Below are 23178 nucleotides of genomic sequence, written 5' to 3'. Positions count from 1 at the left end.
CTTTCCAAACAATGGCAGTTTATTTCAATATGGTCACATTTCGTAGGATCAGCTGTTGTAGTGAATTCGTGTTTTTTGTTGGTGTGTATACACTTGCCAAATGATATAACCTGGAGGGCCGCATACACATTGAATAAACATAAAAAATTCATATTTATGAATAAGTTATTAAATATAGCGCAGGCAGTGCCGCGCCAGTTTGTACGCGACTACGCGTTCAAGTCGGATCTGAAAATCAAATGGGTGCGGCCGGAAAAGATTGCGAGCATTAGGCCGGAGAAGAGCGGCGATCTTGCCAAGCCGCCTCCGTTGAATGCCAATGAAATATTGCCGGAGTACAAGGATTCCAAAGAACTTCAAAAGTAAGAATGCATTTTCTACGACTCAAAGCATAATGTTTATGATTTAATCTACTTATTTTAGTGCTGATGAAACGGTAAAATCACTTTTCAAGTTGAACAATAATCGGAATCATTTAACAACACGTTATTATCGCGACCAAATGGTTCGAGAAGTGCAGCGACATGCACAGGACTTTGGCTCTATGGAGGCAAGACGTAAGTACACTAAAGTCACGTTCTTTAAATACAGGTTTAGGTTTAGGTAGGACCGGCTGCCCCTGTGCGGGGCAAAGCATAGATCAGTGGAGGTCCGTAGCTGTACCGGTAGTTTATCTACATCTCAGAAATCGCGCAGTATGGATGCATTTTTGGCAAAAGCCAGCAGCATCCTAGGAGGTAGCCGTGAAACGTCCCGAAGATCGTTGTGGCACGGCGAATTGAGGTATTTCAACCACTCGAGTGTTTCCTTAACCCCGGGCTCGTTGCATTTCCTGCACTGATCACTGTTCGTGATACCCAGCTTTACAGCATGGACAGCAGACAGACAGTGACCAGTTAAAATGCCTAGCATTAGTCTGCAGTTTTTCCTTGAAAGTTTTTGTTAGTAGAGGCACACATCAGCCTTGCAGTTTTGCACGCGTTGGCATTGCGCCAGCTAGCGTCCCACTGATGTCTAGAGCGCACCTCAATTTCTCTGCCTAGAATTCGCAGGGATATCGGAACATTGCACATGTTACCGACACTCCCACTCCCTCTTTGGCGAGAGTCTGCGATCTCGTTGCCATCGATGCCCTGGTGGCTTGGGATCCAATAGATACGAACGACCGCAGATACTCTGGCTTCTTCTCATATGTCTTTAAATATAATAATTGGTGTAATTTTTCTAATAGTCGCCAAGATGACGGCATTCATTCGCCGGTATCAGGAGCACATGGAGCAAAGTCCTCGCGACAGGGTCATTAAAGTACGACTAAAGGAGCTTATTGAGAAGCGCAAAAAGTTTCTGAAATACTTGCGACGCTGGGACTATCCACGTTTCGAGTGGATACTCGAGAAACTGGACTTGGTCTACAAACCGCCACCGACGCATTTTCATTGGATAACACGCAAGGAATCACTGCAGAAGTTGACAGACATTTACTGCGACAACATTAAGGAAGAGCGTCTGGAGGCGTATCACAAAGAGCTCCAGGCTCAACAGATTCCCTATCTGGAGGAGGCCATTAAGAAGATGGTATTTGTGCGTCAGGAGCAAATCGATTGCGATGTTCCCGTTACTGTGACGGAACAACAAATTGATGAAGCACGCAAGGAGCTGGCAAAATTGAAGGAAGTGCGTGATGCCGAAGCAGCTGTGACACGCAAGCAATCGGATGATACCTTCCATTAATGCTTCGCCTTTTTTTTGCAATAAAATCGTTAAATGATTCTTAAGTTATATGAATTTATTGATGCTCATCGGGAGTTCCATTACATGTCATTGTTGTCATGGGGCGTGGCGTCGGGTGTGTAGACTTAGAATAATAAATAAACAGCAATTCTTTTTCAATAATGAAAAACAATTGATGAAAGCGCATGACATCCTTAGCGAAGTAGAGATGTGAAATGAAATGAAATGAATGATTCAGCGACGTCCACTTGCAGTGCGCTCGGCAGATCGCGATCGAGTATTAGAACGTTTCTTTCCCCGCTTACTGTTGGATGCATTGCTGCTGCTGCTGGAGTTGCTGGTTGATGAGGTTGATGACGAGTCGCTAGAGCTGGACGAGCTTGACGAGGACGACGAAGATGTTGATGATGTGGAGTCACGAGAAGCTCTTTTACTGTTGACTGCAGCTGACGATGATTTCTCCTTGCTGTTGTTACTGCCATTCCTATTGTCCATTGAGTCCTTACTCTTAACATTGCTTGAGGTTACCTCGTTGTCTCCCCACAAATCGTATTTGGACAAATCGCCATCATCATCTTCATCATCGTCGTCGTCTTCCTCACCCTCAATATCACTGCGTCTGGCACGCTTGGAATCGTCTCGACCACGTCCATCATCATCGCTGCGTTCGCTACCTCGTTCATTGGTCTTGCGTTTCTTGCGACGACCAAACTCATCGTATTCGCTATCGGAGTCCTGGCGCTCCTTGTACTCGACTACGCCACGATCATTGTAACCGCCACCAAAGCCTGTAAAAGCGAAAGATAATATTACTATCTTAAAACAGTTCTTGTGTCATTTCTACGAACCTGTGCGCTCCTCCACATCAGTAAATTTGGGCGCATTGCACATGTTGCAGGTCTGGCGGCGTGCCCAGTTGACATTGGCACATTTGCTGCATTGCCAATCCTCGGCGCTGAAGAGACCACGTGACTTGTCCGCCGCAACTTTGCCAATTTCTGTGCCCAGCTTCTTTTTGCTGGAGCTGCTGCCACTTCCTCGATCACGATCGCGGTCTCGGTCTCTATCTCGATCCCTGTCCCGATCCCGATCCGGCTTTTCATTGATGCTGCTGCTCTCGCGATCACGGTTGCATTTATTGCATTGCAGGCGACGCGCAAAGTTCAAATGGCGACAGCTGCAACACAAACAAATGCATAACCAACACACGCATTCATAACATGCAAACATACACACACGCACACAGAAGACGCGCGCCAAGGCAAGCGAATGGATTGAAGGAAGAATAAGAGCAACAAAAACAACAATTTATTGTATTTGATCTGTTAGTTGTTGGGTGGGTTGAGTTGGGGTGTGGGGTGTAAGAGGATTATAATGCGTTCACACACATCCTACGTAGAATCGTACACTTGGCGTGGGAAGCTTTACGCTTTTGAAGCTTTACGCGCACTCACTCAATATCTGGGCAAATCCAATCGCCAGCCGAGACGCTGATGCTGCCGCCGCCGCTGCCGCTGCCGCCACCACCCCCGCAATTGGACATTTTGAAGCTCGGGTCGTTTGCGACTATATGATGCTGACTCTATTATGCGCTGCTACGAGAAGTCCTTGGCAACGCTGACAAGCGTATCAACTGACATTTAAAAATCAAAACTTTATACAATTTCTGTATATGAATCTTTTCCGGTTTCGCTTTTTTGCAATAAATTTCTGTGGCGTTGCTAGTAGGGTTGAAATGTCCAAACTAATATTGCCAGACCCAACAATTTTGGTGTTGCCATTAAGCGTGCGTTATGTTTAGAAAAGTATGGCAACGCTTGCTGCGCTTGCAATCAACAGCGCCGTTTTCGCATTGTTTATTGTCTAATTCGATTTGTCTCTAATCCCAATTCTCAACACATATTGTATTGACTATGTTGTTGCAAGCATCCCCGTGAAAATGCATAGCTACATTTACTTTTAGAGTTTTATTTTCTTAAGCATATCAAAACAAAAGCCGCTCCAAAAGTAAACAACCGATCTGTGTGTTGTCGTTTAATTTATAAAAGCAAAAAAACGTAGCACATAAACCAGTAGCTTTTGGAATTGTTGGTGCGCGCCACCAGCAACACACACACACAATCTGGATTTCTCTAGTAGGGCTTCATTTACTTCTTGCCAGTACCAATCTTGGCCTTGGCGGTACCACGGACCTTCTTCATTCTGTTGCGACGTTCCTTGCGCTGCTTGCGTGTCTGCTTCTTCTGCTCGAAGAGACCATGACGGGCCAAACGGTATTTGGGCTCGAACTTCTTGGCAAAGTCCAGGGTGTCGTAGATGAGGGCAAAGCCTGTGGAACGGCCACCGCCGAAGTTTGTGCGGAAACCGAAGGCGAACACAACATCGGGGGTCACCTTGTACATGGCAGCGAGCTTCTCACGAATCTCCGTCTTGTTGACCGACGAGAGGCCGGGGTGGAGCACATCGCACACCATTTGTTTGCGGGCAAGCAGACGGTTCGTCATGAACTTGCGGGTGCGGATTGTGGCAGTTGTACCAGTCGACATATTGGCGGAGCTGTAAGACACGAAAGATCACAAGCAAATTTAAACGGGCATTTCACACATAAATCATAGTATGTTGTCACAGTCTTTATGATTCGTTATTGTTTCGGTTTTGTGCTCGATAACAACATAACCTCAATGCCAATACAGTGCTCCATCACTGAGCCAGTCGAGACTCCACGTGTGACACGCTGCGCTCAACACTTGTTTATACACGCTTCAGGACGCTTGCATTCATTTGCACTTGGCTTCACTCATTCCTGACACGTTTGAAATGCATTTTTGTCAATTTTAAACCAATTATTACCTTTTAAAACACTTGAAAAGGTTTTAAACACGTCTGCTGTGCGAACGCGATTCTTTAGAAAGGAAGATGGCCACCGTCGATTGCGCACGACTTGGCAGCACTTTTTTCCAGTGTTGTATTCGTCGTTCGATATTTGTTGTCAATGCAACCGTGTTAGTGGCGCAAATTCAAATCGATACAATCTTTTATTTTAAATGAGTTTCATTCTTTATTAGTTCACTTTGGCTTTAATAAGTTTTTGGTTGTAAATGTACATTTAACTTAATTTTGAGTACTTTGCCTCATTTTGTTTTCTGTTTAAAACAAAAACAACGGCAAAGTATCCGCCCAGTAAAAGTGCGCAAAACGCAATCGCCACACCAAAATAGAATGTGAACAAGTCGAATAGATGCAAATGACTTGAGGCAATATCTATACCTCGTGTTTTTAACGCAGCGCCACTCTTATGCCGTACCATATAGTTCACCCAGAACATAGCACTAGCTACTGCGCCCAGTGGTCTATCCCGGAACTCACTGGACACTTCCCGAATGGTCAACTGATACTTTTGCTGTGTCGTCAGCTCGTCCAGAGCCCAATTTAGTGCTGCAGTGGTAATATTCGTGGAATCCAATTGCAATGCAATGCCTAAATTCACTGCCAGCTGCATATTCTTGCGTTCGTTTTCAAATATTGGTAATCCCAGCATCGGCACATGCCGTACAATACCCTCTTGCAGGCTCAATAAATCTCCATTCATGATAAAGGCACGCACGCCAGGATGCGCCAAGATGTCAATCTGAGGCACTGCGTGCTGAATCATCAAGTTCTTGGGCTGATCCTCTAGTTTCTTCACATCGTGGCACGTCCAAATCACACGCTCATTGCGTGCGCCCAGAAACTCAAAAAGTGTCGCCAACTTTTGTTTGGGCAGGTTGCCGCAAAGCTGCTCGTTACCTAGCTGCATGTAGATAACGCCTGGTCGAGATTCTTCAATAAAACGTTTGATATTCCAGGGTAATTCACGTGGCCCACGTATATGCAAACCGCCGGCGGGCACAATCTGCTGTATCAACGGTCGGGGAGTCAAAAGGGGCACGTGATTGTTCAGCAGCAGCAGTGACAAGTGATGAGCTTGCAATTCCACAACTGTTTTTGTTGCTGCAATGAAAATAGAAACTCGTTAAAAGGGCAATTTAAATTGAAGCGCTTTCGTCAAGTTCGGCGATGCCAGAAGTAAGAGTTGCCAGACTTGGCAATACGTTTGATCATTCACAATAGACATACTTTTGAAATGTTTAGTTATTAATTGATCCTGAGCCTCATAATGATCCTTGTGGGAACGTTTGCGTCTTGCAATGCAATCGCGGATGTTACCCAACCGTGTTGAAAACCCAATATCAGCAGTATACTGTTCGAAATCAATCGGTGAGCAGGCAGCTGGGACCAAAGATTCCTGCACAGCATTCATGTAACTGCCAAAGTCAGTGCTAACGATGCCAATGGTGGGCTTATTGTGCTTTTGGCCAAGTGCCAACAGAGCCTCTGTGTAGAATAGATCCACGATAATAACATCGAAATTAAACTGATCCGTTGGCAGCTGCAGCAAAGCCTGCAGCGGCTGCTGGGAGAGAAAATTATCCATAGCTTGGGCACCGACATGGGCCAAAGAACTGCGTAACTTGCTGTCTGCCAAGCGGCTCAAATCATCCAGGTTGCCACCGGGAGCAGCATGCTGTTGCACTGTAAAAAGACATTACATAGTTGTGGATTATATGAAATATTTCAAAGTCAATTTACATTTGCTCCAGAAGTCATATTCTGGTGTAACAATCTCCGTTACGTTCTCCAAGCGTTCGCCCAATCCATGGCTACCGTAAACAGTTACCTATTTGGTAGTTTATCAGTGTTTATAATTATGCACTTTAATGTCTTCAATAACTTACATTGTGCTTGCGATCGACCAGCTCGTTAACCAAGGTGCGCAACACTGCAAAATGACTCTCGCTGGCATGCGGAAAAATTACGAGTATTTCCGAGGAGCGACATCTATTGCCGCATAGCAGAAGCAAAAGCAGCCACAGCAAACCGGCTCCTTTCAGCGGAGGCTGCAATAGGAGAGTAGCCTATACTTATGCATGTTTATGTGTGTGTATGTTTATACAAAGATAGATTTCATTGGTACACATCACCAGCGGAAACTTTCACAATCTCTCTGCGCTTATCAATTAAATATTTATAAGCCGCCAGGTCGATTGTCATTTGATTCCTCTTAAATAAAATGTGTTTAAAACTTACCATATTAAATCACTTCTTGGTGCTTGCAATTTTCTGATCTTTGCAATAAATTTGAAAATAATTCTGCTTTTATTTCGCGGCTTTCCTTTTGCTGTTCGCCGAGCGCACTGTTTGCTCAGAAGCAGAAAAACAAATACATAATAATCAGAAAAGTGCGACAGCGTCCAGAAATTCTGTGGTTATTCCATACACTATCTGGAAGTGAGTATTGGAAACATATGTGGCACATGAGATTGCCGCCAATAAGAATACATGCATACACAATCTTCATAGGCACCAACACATTCTCATGCGTATGTTTATGTGTATAGTATTCCATTAAACGAATGGGGTACAATTGCACTGACACAGGCAAATTTGTAATGCCTCACAACGATCCTCTATCTCTCCCTCTCTCACGCTACTCGAATGTTTCAGTTCGCTCTCCGCTCTGTGCAGCTGTCTGGATAGTATGCGTATGTGGTGTATGGGGATACCTTGTGTGGATGTATGTACAGATAAACATTGCATAGCTGAAGTACAATGCAGTCAAAGGCCGCTTGATCTTTATGCAGAATGCATTTTAATTACGTTTCATCTCAAACTGAAGTCGATTAACAGATACATTTTTTAAATTCTGTTTCCTTTGCTCCTTTTCATCACATTTCCAATCAGCCTGGAGTTACTCTTAAGAAAGCTGCAATTGCTAATTGGATTTATTTTTAAAGTCTCCACGCGAAGTCTCCATAAACATTTGCATAATATCAAGGTTGGTGCTGAGCTTGGACATATGGGAACGGTCAATGACTAATAATGAAATCTGTCGCTTTAATATGTGCTCAAAAAATTGTCGAGTCGCCGCTAAAATCAAGAACGTGACACAAACAAGAAGATTCTATGAAAGCATTAAGCAACTGTGTCAGCTTTTTATTTTTTTAATCAAAATAAAAGTTGATGTAGAATCAGCGCAGCAAAGAGGAAACAAGTAACAAAAAGTTGAAAAAATCTGCGAAATAGTAAAAAGACAGCAAGTGAATCGCATGAAACTGTTGTCGTTTTAAACCGGTTCCGTTTAAGGGAGACTAGCGAAGTACAAAGAAAGTCAACAACAAAAAGTAATCGACGCACACACACACACACAGTAATCGGCAGATACATAGGCAGACACAGTAATCGACACACACACACACACACACCAGCAGTCGTAACTTGGCATCCAAAAACCAGTTCAATGAACCGCAACAAGAAAACTGAAATCCCATTTAGACACCCAAAAGAAATGAAAAAGGAAGCAAAAGGTGTTTTGTTTTTATCACATAGTTATTTATGCATTTCTTGACAGTACAATTTGTGAATAATTGAGCACAGAGTATTTTTGCTTAGAGGACAATTTAAATTGCAATATGCAGTAGTTTTTTTTGTTTTGTAAATGCAAAATCCCAATTGCAACATTGGGGCAAAATCGATGGTTTTAGACACAAATAATAAATGTTTCAATGTACTTGAGAAAAGAAAATCTCTATTATTGATATTGAATTGATTATGTTTGTAAGAGATGGATTAAAATGCGTATTATGCGTTCCCGGTTTACTCGGTGGCATCAGTCTTGGTAACGGAGAAGGGCTCGGGAACGGGGATGGTGCCACTGTCGGCAATCACCACATCCTTGACGGGACGATCACGAGCATCGGTGTTGCTAGCCTCAATCTTGCGGACCACATCCATGCCCGAAAGGATCTTGCCAAAGACAACATGACGGCCATCCAGCCAGCTGGTCTGCTTGGTGGTAATGAAGAACTGGGAGCCATTGGTGTCCTTGCCAGCATTGGCCATGCTCAACCATCCAGCGCCATAGTGCTTCAGCTTGAAGTTCTCATCCTCGAAGCGTTCGCCATAGATGGAGCGTCCACCGGTGCCGTCACCCTTGGTGAAGTCGCCACCCTGGATCATGAAGTCCTTGATGATGCGATGGAATTTGCTGCCCTTGTAGCTGTAAATGCAAGCAGCATAGAACGCAATTTGTTGTAGAAAAACAAGTGTAAACGATTCAATTTGCTACATTCATCATTTGCTTTGATTAACTAATTCTCACTTAAACGCCACGTAATTGATATGAACTGAACTACTGTGGTTCTCTAACCTACAAATGTGTGCGTGAGAGTGTTTATGTCTGTGTGGGTTCGTGTATAACTGTGTGTTGATACGCCAATTAGCGGTGCATTTTCGCTACTCACCCTTCGCCCTGTGGTTTCTCAGCCAGCTCCTTGAAGTTCCTCACGGTCTTCTCAACGGTTTTGCCAAACAAACCGATCACAATGCGACCTGCCGCATCGCCGCCGATGGTGATGTCAAAGTAAACCTACGCAAACACAAATACACATAGGAAAAACATTTTGAAAAGAACAGCGCAAATGATTTATATGTTTGTGTCTACCCTGTGACGTAGGTATACAATTAGGCATGGTTGTGTGTGTGAGCTGTGAATGTATGTGTGAGAGGGGGGATGATATGCTTGCTTACCTCGTCAGTCACTTTGGGTCCTTTGCTCTCATCAGCAACCACAATGCCGGCCGCAATGGCGACCAGGCACAGAGCCAGTTGGAACTTCATTTTTTATCAGGTTTTTGCTTTCGAATCAAATACACCCGCTTGACGACCGCACAGCTCGACAGCGAGAAATAGAATAAAGAGCGAAATGGAGAGCGGCGGCAGTTAGAGCTGAAACCGATTCGATTTGAAATCGTTTTTATCGACTGTTTTCTTTTCAACTCAATGTGACCATAATTAGATTTATCAATATACTAGTTTGTTTCGAAAAATACCACTCTGATTGGAAATTATATAAATAATTATTGTAAATATATCGCAATTCAATTAAATGGGATCGTACATTATTTATTTGCATTATGTTCTTACAAAATTGAGAAAGTTGTTATTTCTCTTTATTGGGTATAGACTTTATGTGATCGATAAAATGTTCAGTTATCGATGATAACGAACAAGCGCCATTACATTTAAATCAATGATATGACGTTTTGCACTTTTATACTTTTTACATTACAAAATAAAACACATAAGTTATACAATATAATTGTTTTTTATTAATTACGCATGGGATAATCTTATTGTGGATTAACATTTATTTCCAACTTGAGTTAGCTGTTTAAAAACAATAGTCAATATTAAGACAACTAGCTAATTTTGAAAACAAATTAATTTTCGTATTTTTGAGGCCATAATAAATGTATATATATCGAACTTAAAAATCAGGAAACAATTACAACTTAATATTTATTTTTATTGTGTTATATTTAACATATAATTATGTGCATTTGAATACGATTAGGTTTTCAGGTTGCATTATAAACATCTAAGTTTAAAATGTATATTTTATTCTATGTTTGTTACCCGCGCTATTGTAAATGTGAAGAGAATATCAGACGGTGAATTCTTAAACATTTCGATGGTTTGTGTACATTATAGAGTCGAGTACTATATTAAAGATTAGGCTATGCACAGTATAAACATAAAATTAGCACAATTATCATAGGTATAAGAGAAATAATAATTTTGAAATGAGCTTCAGCAAAATGTAAGACCTATCACATAGAGATACACACTAGGACTAAAGCTATTTACAGAAAAATACAATAGGTAGGCAATAAATATAGTATTATCTTAGTAGTACGTAAAAGTGCAAATCAAGATCAACTTCTAACATATACAATATATATGCATATATGGTAAATATATGAAAGTTGTGCGGAATATCATCTACAACTACACACACACATATATATACTATATATATCTTTTGTCGCTATAGATTAAAGAACGATTCGAAACGAAGTCGTGAACAGCCAAGTTTTGGATTTGCATTGCAGTGAGCAATTTGAATTTTAGAAGCGCGTTTTTCAAAAGCGTCCCTTCTGCCACATTGTTGTCGTTGTCAGACTTTTAATCACTGCTATTAATCAGAGATTCCTGTTGTTCATCATCGGTGACTCTACACAAATAGAACGCACAAATAGTAAAGCATAAATAGATAATACGAATTTCACTCACCGCACAATACTCGCTTTATGGCAACCGCAGACTTTTCTATATACAACTTTAAACAGTTTCATTAGCGGATCTGAATCATCGTTGCGCATCAGTAGCACAACAAGTAGTAGCGACAAAAATAGGCCCAACGAACCCATCCAGTGCAACGATGTAAATGCTTTGCCCCTCAACAGTATATCAAAGGCAATCGCTAGCGGTATCTGCAATGACATGGCCAGTGTGCCAATCAGAGACGAAGTGAGAAAGCAGCCCCACAGCCACAGAGCCACCGCAAGCATGGTGCAAAAGAAGCCATTGAGAAAGAGCAAGGCAAACTGTCCCTGGCTGGGCAGCTCGAATGTTTCGATCTTGGTGAAATGCAGTATAAAGAAAATGGGCCACAGCAGCAGCAGATTCCAAAGACCAACAAAGCCTGAAAGCAAGCAACAATTTAGAAAGGAATACAATGAATGGATAAATGTAAATGTCACAAACCAAAGAACAGCGGGATGTCCACCTTCTCCTCGGTGTCGCTTTTTCGCTTAACAAACACCAAGTACGAGGCATAGAAGAAGGCGCTGAATAGCGCCAATAGAATGCCACGCGTTGTTTTGGAGTCGTGCAGATCGTTGATGCTGGTGGCCACAATACCGCCAATATTCATGGCCACCGCTATGACCTTTGTAATGGTCAATTTATCGCCCGTTGCCGAGGGAAATACGGCGGCCAGCAAAACGACAAACAGCGTGGCCGAGGTTGATCTATACGATAAAATATAATTAGATTTGTTGTCAACTGTTATGAACGGTTGCGATCTTAAACCCACCTGACAAGCGTTATCATCGGCTGCTCGTCCATGTCCAGCGCCAATTGCGCAAAGCAATTGGCTGCGACCCAGAGCAAACTGAAGAGCAGCGCTGTCTTGGCTGTCTTGTGATGCGACTTCTGGCGTCGAATGCGCATGCTGGCGGCATAAGAGAGACGTGCCATCAAGGCGTCTGTGGCCTCATGCGCCGACATCTCGCGCACCTCGGCCATTTTGCAGAAGCGCACGGTGCGCACACTGGAGTCATCGCTTTCGGTGCCCGAGATGACGCCATTGATGGGATGTGCCACACGTATGGGCACAAAGGTGGGATCGCCCTGCAAAAGATGAGACAGGTAAGAACATAGCTCCGTTGCCATAAAATATGGAATGTTTACCAAGGCGGCTTGATTCGAATAATAGTTCTCGTCGTCTCCATTCTGATCCATCATCTGCAACAGCAAAAGATAAGTTAAATCACTGGATGAATAGCTGATAACAGCAATATACAAACCACATAGTTGCCATTCTGACGTTCACAGGACTCTTTCCAGGGTGCGATGATGCCAATGATGAGCAAATAAATACTGAACATCGACGTCTTGAAGTATGTGCAAAAGAAGGGCTTGTCATACTTGTCATCCTCGTAGAGAAACTGTTGAAAGTTTGTTGAAATCAATGACATTTGAGTTAAGAATTGAATTTACCTTGCTTAATTCACTGGACGACACCCAAAGGATGTTGACGAGCAGGAGGATAGAGAGGCCAAACAGCAGCTTCTGTGTGCGTCCCAGCATATTAATTGTTACCTTACAATGCGATTTATTTATACTCTTTTATGGTATGTGTTAAGTTACTGTTGTTGTTAGCTTTATCGCTTTAGTTGCGAGTGCGTTGAACAATTATTTGCGCTTATGCCGCCAACTTTTCTGTGTCATGTTTGACGTTTTATCTAGAGCTGGAAAAACACAACTCACACACTTTTCCGACTGTTTTTCAATTACATGTTGGCGATGGCGAATTAAAGCTGATGTTTTCCACGGCTCCGTTGGTAAACATTGCTGTAACATATGAATGTATATAGTATATGTTAAATGTTTTGCAGTTGCATGGAAACAAACGCGTGTCAAGCAAACAAAGCCATTGGCATTGCATTTATTGATTTTTGGTGGCATTCATTTAAATCACACTAGGAGGCAGTATCTAGATTCTATTTTGTATGTCCGTCTGGCTGTCTGTCCGTTCATTTGACGCTTTCGATCTCCGATATTTTTAAAGCTAGAGCTACAAGAGTTGGGCACAATAATTTGTAGTATTGCACACAACTATTATTGTTTATAATAGTTGACCACGCCTCTTTCGGCAATCACAAATAGATAAAAAGCAAGTTGCAAGTGACTAGAATTGGAAGGCACATAAAGGATCTTTTAATTCATGATTGATCTGTTTAAATTTCTAGTTATATTTTTAATTATTATCGTATTTCTTTTAATTTTTAACCAGATTTAAGTCATTAAATTGCAAATTAAATATATTTAAAGATTTTCAATTTTCCTAGGTCACTTTTAATATTTGGTAACGAGTATCTGACAGTCGAGCACACTCTCATTAATCTCTTTTAAGTGCCGTTATGGTGTAAACAACTTGATGATTTAATTTAGGTACTTCTGATTGAGATTGAGTCACAAATCGCGTAGCCAATTTGATTATCAGCCAATCTTCTCAATTAGCGTCTTTGAGCCTCTTCAGCGTCAATGCGCAGCACTTAATAATTTAACGACGTCTCTCCCGTTTTCTGTTTGTTTATTTATTAATAATCACAAGCAATAAATGACCGATAATAAAACAGTTCGCACGGCGTCAGACTGAAAACTAATACGTAGCTGATAAGCTGATAAAACTCCAGTTAATGCGTATAATCATTAGGGAAATTCAGCTTTGTTTAATAAACAAATACCATTTTCAATTGCAAGGCGACAAATGCAATACAAATACGCAACAAAATCAATATGCGATGTTGTAGCGTCAGTCACTTTATTTTTTAATTTTTTTATATTATTTTTTACCACAATCAACAAGTCTTTATTGCACACATTAAACGATTCGCAGGAAGTCTATATATATTTAAAAAAAATCCCACTTGCAATTTGCCTTGCATTGCTTGCTGCTTTGTTGTTTTCTATTTAATTTATGCGGCTTTTATCGCCTTCCACATCGTTAAGCTGAGCTTCGGGGGCGGCTGCTGCATTAGTTAAATATGGTTGTGTACCTTTATGTTATAACTTTGCAATTGCAGTTGTTCGCAAATTGCAGCTTACGCAATGCTCTTTTCTTTTAATAATTTACTGCTAATTAATATTGTATGGTTAATATGTTTCGCGGACCGAATAATACTGTTTTGTTCGATTTTCGTTCACTCGCAATACAAAAAAAACATACAGCTGTCTGCATTTGTAGGCCACACACTGAACGACGCAAACATCGTCAAGCGATAGTATCGTTCAGTCGTGGCACCTGAAAACTGTTTAGTATATTAATCTTAGCCCAAGTTTTATTTCTTTATAAAGGCAATGACAATAATAAAAATTCTATAAATATATTAATACCGTTTTAAGAGTTATTACATTTATTCGATTGACCTTGTTGCTTGCAAAACGATAACAATCGCCCCGCAGTCGATGTGTGCATGCGTTGCCAACTACTTTGATGTATCGTGCGTTAAGTTATCGATAAGACACACAACGAATTGTGCGGGAAATTCAAAATGTGAGGCTCCTTGTGTGCTTTTACGTCAATGGCTGTAATTTGCCGATAATGCTTATAAATGTTGACAAATTACTTGTCTACGCGTAGCATTTAATCTTGAATTATGTTGTCACGCGCAAGTGACATCCTCTTAGGTGTCTTGCCAAGAAAAACGCTATGCGGCACGCACATTTACTGTAGTGCGTGTGTGTGTATAGGTGTGTGTATGTAATAGATATCCAAATATAAAGTTGTTACGCCAAAGACAAAGGCAACGCATCGCTTGTGGCGTTGTCACAGACACACACACACAGGCACGCACACATTGATAGAAACTGAGAGACGAGACGAGACGACCACAAGCAAAATTCGGCACAGTTTCACTTTCATCACTTCAAACCCGATTAAGCACCTCATTTTATGTGTTATTTATCTACTGATTGGATGATGATAAAACGCCAGCAGACACAGACACAGGCGCCCCCACAAGCGGAGGGCGGTGAGGTAGCTGGGTGTGGTACGTAAAGTAGCCCCAGCGAATGATGTCGCCTTTTGTTTTTGGCGCACTTTGCCACGTCTATTAAAAGACAACAAAAATAAGCGTATAAATGCCGCATAAAACAATTCAAAGAATAATAGGGACACATTTTTCATCGACTCTCCTTCTCTTCTTCCCTCCGTTCACCTCCCCTCTTGAGGCAGCCACGCCCGCGAAGTGCTGCTCTTTCCCTTCCCCAGCCCACTGTTCACCCAGCTATGCCCTGCAGTCAGCTAGTCAGCCACTCAGTCGGCGACACCTGTCAAACTGCTTGGCGCGTATGTGCGTAGGCATAAAATAAATAAATAAAAAATCGACAGAAAGCGGGAGCCTCGAGACGCACTCCGGAAGATGATGATGAAGCACACAGACACACTCACTCACACACACACTCGAACACGCACACATAGCAACAGCAACGAATGGTTGTGCACGTGGATATGGCTCCATACATTGGGTGCTATGGTGGGGGACGGGGTTGCAAAAAGAGAGAAAAAAAATGAACGAAGAAGAAAAAACCAAGGAAAATAATATTATGTCGACCCATTGAAACGAGCATGATGTAATTTTCTTTTCCGTTAAGTTTCATTTGCTTTTCCTACAAAATGAAAGTGGCCTTCCGTCATTGACAGGAATCCTAGGGAGCAACAGAGTGCGAGAGAGAGACGGAGATACAGAGCGAGAGAATGAGCGAATTGTTGGTGGCCTAGCCCCCGGGGCATGTGTACTTACAGTATTGAAAATTGCTCTAAAAACAAATATAGTCCCATCTCAGGTGTGGCATTATTGATAATAATTGCTTTATGACAGTTGCTATGTTAAACGATTGCGGCAGACAATAAAATTGGGGGTTCACAATTCTAGTTTATATTTCAACTATGTGACAGCAGTGCAACGCAATGAAATAAACAAAGCTATTACAAATGGCCGCTTCGACCCATTTGTATATGTTGCTGTTTCACTCTGGCAGACAAGTTAATAAGCTTAATCGTAAATCAACTGCAGCCAATTACAAACAAAGCCAATAATTACAAATGGCTGTTTCGATCTTTCACAATATGCTGTTGTCTCACTCTGGCAGACATGTTTGTAAGCTTAATCGAAAGTTAAACAATCTGGCAGCACTGTGCCTAACTGTAAGCAAAGGCAATATTGTAAATGGCCGCTTTTGATCTTTCGCAATATGGTGTTGTCTCGCTCTGACCCATATGCAAACATGCTTAATCTTAAAATCAATTATCTAGGGAAATGTAAACAAATACAAATAATTGCAAATAGCAGACTAGATCACTGGTAGGATGTTGAAGTTTCGCTTGTATATATCACAAAGTCATTTGCTAAACGTTAATGCGTTTAATCACAAAGCGGGTGTCGTAAAGTCCGCTATCAGCGCAATTTTTAATTGCCAGTCACTTACTTTGCCAGCAATCTGGCAATTAATGCGTTTAAAGTTGAGCCTTCTGTGTGCGCGTAAGTGTGTGTGTGTGTATGTGTATAAAAAGAATAACACACAAAATGACATAATTTGTGATTCAATTATGTTGAAGTTTTGGCCGCATATTACATAAGCAGATTACAGCGCTGATAACAAAGCATTAAACTCATTAGGCGCAACGCACTCAAACAAATGCCAAACACATACACACGTATGTATGTCATACACACACACATACATATACTCACTGTATGTATGCATGGGTGTATTTGGGTACAGGAAGCGGGCATGTCAGGCCGTGCCCATTAAATGAACTTATCAATACAACAACAAAATGTGATCCAGTAAATGCTCCACACCCAAAAAAAAGGTCCTTTAAAAATGTAAAAAAAGAAGAATCGAGAGAAAAAAGAGAATGGAAAACAAGAACAAGTAAAACTCGACAAGAAAGGCAAACAGAACATAAATTGAAGCAAGCCGCGCCAAATATCAACAACAAACGAACGGTTAGCCAAGCCAAGCCAGTAAAGAAGAACGATGAATACACACGCACACAAACAAAAACACACTCACACCCACACACACACACACACACATACACTTATACATACATATAGACGAACTGTACATAAAATACTATATCGCATATCAAGGAAAATCACAACGAATGACCGCCAAAAATTAAATGTCCCCAGCGGACACAAGAAAGAAAGAGACGTGATGAGATGAGAGTGGTGAGGAAAGGAGAGGAGAGCAGAGCAGAGAAGTAGAGCGAGGCAGCGAAGCCAAAGGCGAACAGCAGCATTAAAATGATGGCTGAGTGGGGTGATGAGTGGGGGCAGAGGAGAGGAGCTTGCTTTTTTGTGTGAATGGCTGTGAGAGTGACAGCGCGGCAACAAAAAGAAGAAGAAGAAGTAGAAGGAAATGACAACAACGAGAACGACAACGACGACGTCGACGACGACGACGCCGCGCAAAGCGAAATGAAAAATGATTGACTTTTATGGCGTAGCGCATATTCGGTCTTTAACATAATATTTGTCATAAAAGTGGGCGCTGTCAGCAGCTGAGGTTACTCCCGAGCAGAGCAGCTGGCTTTTGGGGCGACACAGAACAAGAGCGCAAGAGAGCAGGCGAGCGAAAGAGAGAAAGAGAGCACGATAGATAGATGCCAAGCGACATTGTCATAAAAAATTTGCTAAATGTTGTCGCCGGCACACACACATGCACACACACGCACACAGTGAAAGCTTCCGCCAAAAGCGTGCACAAAAAAGTTCATCCAGTTCACAAATTTTATACACGTAACACAGGCAACCACACACACACACTAACACACACTCGCAGAGTGTCACAGCCATATAGCTCGTAGTGTGAACTGGGCTGGGGCAACACACACATTTCCGGTTAAAATAATAATGCGGGTCGGGTATCGGCTGCAGGCGAGCCACCAAGCGAGTGAGCGCCCAACAAAAGCAATAATTATGGCAAACGAGTTTGCCACGCCTAGCGCCTTACGCCTTTTGTCGCACAGTTTGCCTTGCTTTGACACGAGCCTTAACCTACAAAGAAGATGTCCCCACACCTCCGCACCTCTCACTCGCACTATTCCCCACCCACTCATCCCCTCACACACACACTCACACTCACTTGCTGTGGTACAGAGAGACATCGGCACGCTGTCATCTACAAGCAACAAAGCAATCGAAACTGCCCCCTCCCCATCCCTCCCCCACACCTTGCGACCCACCTCGCAGCCAGCAGAAGCGACCATTGTTGGCCAGCCATTCAGCTACCAAGTAGAGCTGTTGTACATTCTCATGTGTGTGTGTGTGTGTGTGCGAGTGTGTCTGTGATACTGTGTGTATTTGCAGGAAATTTCGTTTTATGCGCGAGACAAATCGCACCTTATTATGTGCGCACATGTGTGAGTGCGTATGGTGTGGGTGTGAGTGAGTGTGTGTGTGTTGGTTGTGTGCGTTTCGACTTTTCGGCGCGCCATTATCCACACTCATGCAGGCCAAGCTATATCTATGGCTTTATCACCCAACGCACACACACACACACACATACACACACATGAATTTACATTTTACGTGCAGCTTTACACGTGTGTGTGTTCTACATGTGAAATTGTGGGAGTATGTTCCATGTGTTGGTGTGTGTGTGTGTGTGTGTGGCCAGCGAATGCGCTACGACGAGCATAAAAGCCACTGCATACTTTTAGGTGAACTATGTACATAAATAAGTGAACGCACACAAACAACCTTACACACACACACATAGCATACGTTAGATATATGTACATAGTACGTATCACAAATTTCATCTCTTCTTCTTCTTCAGGGCACGTTTTAAGCTGATCTAATGTTATTTGTAAATACGTATGAATTTCTTGAGAATTTGTTCCACCATTGTGTACTTATTTTTTACACCGAATTGCAATTTTCTGAATATTTTGACATACCAATTTATTTATTTTAAATTTTTGACATGTAAATTTTTTATCTTAATCTTCAAGCTAGATTGAAACAACATTCAATTCCTTGAAGAAATTCTCCACAATTTGTAAATACTTTATTTCTTGGAAATAACAAACAAACAAATTTTATTAGAAAACTTTTTTTTTTTTTAATTTTCAAGTTTACAATTTTAAATAAGATGTATTTATTTCAAAATGATTATATATTTGAATTTATTTTATTGCATTTTTAATCGTGAACCTAATTACATAACAAATTGTATAATAAAACTTCAAATTTTAAAACCAACAATTTGAAATAAGATATATTTATTTAATGATTATATATTTGAATTTATTTTTATTGCATTTTTAATGGAGCAAACATATGCAAATATTTTTCAATTATATATATAAAACTATATGAATATAATCTTTAGAAAAAAATAAGCTCATATTCGAATATTCATATTCTATGTGCAAAAAATTGCGATGATTTTTTATTTTTCTTTTTAATGTTTAGCAAACACTTGATTCAAGATTTAATGAATTAAAGAGTTTACAAAAATAAATGAAAAATTAGAGAATCAAATATTTAAATATACTTAATAAAAGTTACCTCAAATATGCTTTTAATGGCACTTCTTATTGACATGAATTTGTCTATGATTAGCTAGCTCGAGGATCATTTTCCAGCAATAAACCCTTCCATTCACTTTTATTGCACTCTGCTCTGAGCTTTCTTATCGGGGCAGCATCACCCCATCAACATGATTATCAATGTGCGCTCGCCAGACAGAGGCCAGAGGTTAACATAATTATATTGACGCAGCAACAGCAGCAGCGGCGGCAGCGACAGCAATAGAAGTATTTGTGGGTCAAGCGCCGCAAAACGCTGCGTGTACCGTCATCATCGATAAACGCTGAGCATTAGTTTAGTTGTTGCCTTGTGCCTTCCAGCAGCATTCCAAGAGCTTCAAACTTCCCGCCCACAACGAAGGCTGAGGCAAAGGCAGAGGGAAAGGCATAGTCTAAGGCAAGTCACCACACCCGCGAGAGCGACAGTCTGCCTGCTTGCTTGCCCGGCGGCAGATGTCGATTCCCTTTTGGGATCTCCCTATTGCTAACTCTCTTTCCCCCGCCCCTCCTCCATTAAGAAGAGTCCAACCCATTCCAAGCGTTCCGCTTTGCTTTGCTTACGTTTCGTTTCGTTCGTTTCTTTTTTGCTTTTGTTTTTGTTGTATTTTTTGTTGAAGCTTTGAACCCAAACACACAGAGCGCGGCATTGTTTGCTTTTGCTTTTTGGGGCTCCTCCAGTTTCCTGAGCTCCCCTTCTCCCCCCTTCACGTCTCCCCTTTGCCTATTTGCTGCATACGCCTGCCGCGTGACTTTGTCAGAGAACGTGAGCGAGCGAGTGTGTGAGTGAGAGTGAGTGAGCATCTGTCTCTTTACCCAGTGCGTATGTGTATGGTGTATGTGTGTGGGTGGATGGGTGTGTGTGCCACCTTAGCATTGTTTGTGCGCGAAATTTCATTCACAAAACTTGCGTTGGCTTTGCCTGCTGCTGCTGCTGCCTGTTTTTTTTTTTGCTTTTGCTTATTTGTCGTTGCTTCTGTTGTTGCTGTGCGTGCAAAAAGAGCAGAAGTCGCTGTTTCGCCCGTTCGCCTGCCCGCCCGTCCGCCACTTACTTACACTGTCAGCTAAACTGCGCAAAATCCTTGCCGCTTCCTTTCGTTGCCCAGTTTCGTTACAGCAGCAGCAGCGACGGCAGCGATGCCAGCGACAGCGGCGCGTCCTTGTAACGGTTATCTCAATGTCTGTGCAGTGGTCGTCTATGTATGTGTGTGCGCTGTGCGCTAAGGTAGACGCTGATTTCGATTACGATTGCGATAACCGATAGCGCAGCCAGACTTGTCAACTGCCGTCAAATGTTATGATGATATTATGATGCTGTCTGCAGCTGCAAATTGTTTGTTGTTGCTGTTAGCTGTTGAGTTTTCAATTCCATGTTTGTTATGTTGATAAAATATTAAATTACCTTTACCAGCTTTGAGTACCTAAAAAATACCATCAGGATCAGTATTTTATACTGGCTTCTTGCTTTGTTATCGGTAGCAATTAATCTGTGCAGCAAAAGCCAAAACTCTTTGATCAGCATACGCAAATTTGCTTCACAAAAAAAAAATAAAACAAAAAAAAAAAGAGATGTACATATAGTTGAACTGGTAATAGAATTTTCTCAGAATTGAGTTGATGTTGTTGTAGTTGTTAGCAGTTGTATTGTTATTTGTGCAGGCATCTTTTGGTTTTGTTTTCCATTTTCTCTCACGCACACAAGCACACATACAGACACACGCACACGTGCAGAGACAAACTCAGAGTCGCTCTCAGAAATTTCTTCTTTCAGGGTTATTTTGTTTCTTATCAATTTCTGCACGCACACACATTCAGCTCTATGCCCGCATAAGTTTGACACATTCATATCCATTCCTCTCTCTCTGCTCCCCGTTCCCTACACCCCCCTTCACAGCACGCTTGTGCGTGTGTTAGCATGTGCTTGTCTCTGTGTGTGTGTGTGTTTGTCTGTATTTGTGTTTGTGTCTCCTACGAAGCTGGCCAAGCTCCTCTGCCACTTGCTCTTCCTCTTTAGCTCTTTGGGCGCCTCTGCCTTGGGGCATATCTTAGCACTTTCACTCTCCTTGGTGGCTGCCGCTGCTGCTTCTGCTGCTGCTGATGTCCTTGCCTGGTTCGTTGGTTGTTGGTTGGTTGGTTGCATGTGTCACAGTTATTGATTGGAATGCGCATAAATTGAAGCAAAATGGTTTCCAAGCCAAATTATGTGGGATTCTTCTTCGTTGCGTCCCTTTTTTTTTTGTTTGTTTGTGTGTGTGTCGCGCTGTTTTTAAGTTTTTCTATACCCGCTATCCTTAGAACAGATGGGTATTATGACAGAGTGTGAAGTAGAGGAATTTTAGATTTTGATTTGATAGAAGAACTCCTTGATCTCAGTGACTATAAGACCTAAGGTTATTAATTATAACATAATAGAGTAAAAATGAAGAAACCTTATATGTAATATTAGTACTTAACAAATAAGTTTTTTTTTTTATTTTTATATTATTTACAATCTTTTTTTATATGTAAATATCGCATGATAAATTTAACTTAATACACAAATACATAAATATTCACAATACTTATTATGGAACTCAAGCTGATAACAATTTCTTAAATTTTAAAATTTTTAAGAATATTAAATGATATGGGTCCTCAAAATATATTTTTTAAATATACAGACAAGATTTGACTTTTATGTATTTTAAATTCATATTGTGGAGCAAAAATCAGCTTTTAGTTTTTTTTGTGTTTAATTGTTCCTCAGTTTAACAAATTTCTTCAACAGAATAATTTTTGTTTCTTGGTAGAATTGTGAATAGAAATTATTTATAAGGAGAAAGTAAAATCATTTATATTAAATGGAAGTTGTTTATAATTTCGTGTATTGTCGATATTAAGCACTCGGTATGTCACAGTCGAGCACACTCAAGTGCAGCTCTTTACTGGTTTTCTTTTGTCGCTCGTTCACTTTTACTTTTACTGTTCCTTATCCTTATCAGCATCGAGGGTGTCGGGTGTGGCCATGGGCCAAGTGAAAATCCACCATGGAAATCACTGTAAATCCCCCACGTTGAGGATTCTAATCAGTGCTGTCCATAGCCAGAAACTTATTGAAATCAAAACCCACTTTATATTGTCATTTCAAATATCACAAAATCCCCAAGCACAAACTCGACAAAATTGATTAATTTCGATGATTAACATTGGCGAACACATTAGAGACACGAAAAAGAGAGATAGAGAGAGAGAGAGAGGGAAAGATGGGGAGAGGTGTCTACGATCATAGCAATGGGGCAAGCAATGGGCCTGCCACTTGCCACTTGCATGTGATTTGTGGCACAGTTACTTAAGCTAATTAAGAAAGGTTAATTATTCAGGGCAGCATCAACACGGCATCAACATCAACTGTCTGTCTATTTTACGAGTACTGCTGCTGTTGCTGCTGCTGCTGAAGGTCGTGTGTCCTTGGATTGTTGTGTGGCAAGTTCTCTGATATCAACTGTCGAGTGAGTTTTGTGGCCGAGTTTCATTCTCATTCTCAGTTTCAGTTTCAGTTCTGTTTGAATGCTGTTTAGTTTGTGATTAGCAAGTTTGACAGCTTGCGCTCAAAGTTATGCTACAGTATTTTCAATTGAAATTAAAGCTCGTACAAAAAAAAAGCGAAGGACAGAGATAGCGGAGAGCAAGACAGAGAG

At 41.4% G+C, this 23178-nt stretch overlaps 6 protein-coding genes across 7 annotated transcripts; 1 reads left to right on the top strand and 5 right to left on the bottom strand.

Annotated features, from left to right (window-relative positions):
- The first annotated feature begins 67 nt into the window (after positions 1-67).
- Positions 68-1775, top strand: LOC133843466 (small ribosomal subunit protein uS15m). The gene is made up of 3 exons (XM_062277038.1): positions 68-362; positions 424-557; positions 1232-1775. Exons 1-3 carry the CDS (start codon positions 157-159, stop codon positions 1729-1731), a joined length of 840 nt encoding a protein of 279 aa, XP_062133022.1. The 5' UTR covers positions 68-156; the 3' UTR covers positions 1732-1775.
- LOC133843464 (zinc finger Ran-binding domain-containing protein 2) lies at positions 1769-3512 on the bottom strand. The gene is made up of 3 exons (XM_062277037.1): positions 3186-3512; positions 2580-2908; positions 1769-2519 (listed from the first exon to the last, which is right to left on the bottom strand). Exons 1-3 carry the CDS (start codon positions 3272-3274, stop codon positions 1966-1968), a joined length of 972 nt encoding a protein of 323 aa, XP_062133021.1. The 5' UTR covers positions 3275-3512; the 3' UTR covers positions 1769-1965.
- Positions 3513-3679: 167 nt separating this feature from the next.
- On the bottom strand, positions 3680-4731 carry LOC133843469 (small ribosomal subunit protein eS24). Its single transcript, XM_062277041.1, has 2 exons — positions 4582-4731; positions 3680-4287 (listed from the first exon to the last, which is right to left on the bottom strand). The coding sequence occupies exon 2, from the start codon at positions 4275-4277 to the stop codon at positions 3879-3881; it is 399 nt and encodes a 132-aa protein (XP_062133025.1). The 5' UTR covers positions 4278-4287; positions 4582-4731; the 3' UTR covers positions 3680-3878.
- Positions 4732-4775: 44 nt separating this feature from the next.
- LOC133843461 (UDP-glycosyltransferase UGT5) lies at positions 4776-7066 on the bottom strand. Its single transcript, XM_062277032.1, has 5 exons — positions 6859-7066; positions 6507-6668; positions 6361-6448; positions 5848-6303; positions 4776-5721 (listed from the first exon to the last, which is right to left on the bottom strand). The coding sequence occupies exons 1-5, from the start codon at positions 6859-6861 to the stop codon at positions 4838-4840; spliced, it is 1593 nt and encodes a 530-aa protein (XP_062133016.1). The 5' UTR covers positions 6862-7066; the 3' UTR covers positions 4776-4837.
- Positions 7067-8138: 1072 nt separating this feature from the next.
- On the bottom strand, positions 8139-9528 carry LOC133843468 (peptidyl-prolyl cis-trans isomerase 5). Its single transcript, XM_062277040.1, has 3 exons — positions 9358-9528; positions 9072-9196; positions 8139-8827 (listed from the first exon to the last, which is right to left on the bottom strand). The coding sequence occupies exons 1-3, from the start codon at positions 9445-9447 to the stop codon at positions 8425-8427; spliced, it is 618 nt and encodes a 205-aa protein (XP_062133024.1). The 5' UTR covers positions 9448-9528; the 3' UTR covers positions 8139-8424.
- A 586-nt stretch (positions 9529-10114) lies between these two features.
- Positions 10115-14115, bottom strand: LOC133843462 (solute carrier family 35 member F5). 2 transcript variants are annotated; one of them, XM_062277034.1, is made up of 8 exons: positions 13956-14115; positions 12394-12747; positions 12201-12341; positions 12085-12138; positions 11708-12024; positions 11377-11642; positions 10903-11314; positions 10115-10843 (listed from the first exon to the last, which is right to left on the bottom strand). In XM_062277034.1, the coding sequence occupies exons 2-8, from the start codon at positions 12481-12483 to the stop codon at positions 10795-10797; spliced, it is 1329 nt and encodes a 442-aa protein (XP_062133018.1). In that variant the 5' UTR covers positions 12484-12747; positions 13956-14115; the 3' UTR covers positions 10115-10794. The 2 variants fall into 2 exon arrangements, with proteins under 2 accessions (XP_062133018.1, XP_062133019.1); XM_062277035.1 differs by lacking the exon at positions 13956-14115 and adding an exon at positions 13753-13769.
- Positions 14116-23178: the final 9063 nt, after the last annotated feature.

This window comes from Drosophila sulfurigaster, chromosome 3 (genome assembly GCF_023558435.1).
Source record: "Drosophila sulfurigaster albostrigata strain 15112-1811.04 chromosome 3, ASM2355843v2, whole genome shotgun sequence".
NCBI lineage: Eukaryota > Metazoa > Arthropoda > Insecta > Diptera > Drosophilidae > Drosophila > Drosophila sulfurigaster.
Note: the sequence above shows the minus strand (reverse complement) of the source record. Positions and strands in the feature narration are given on the sequence as shown.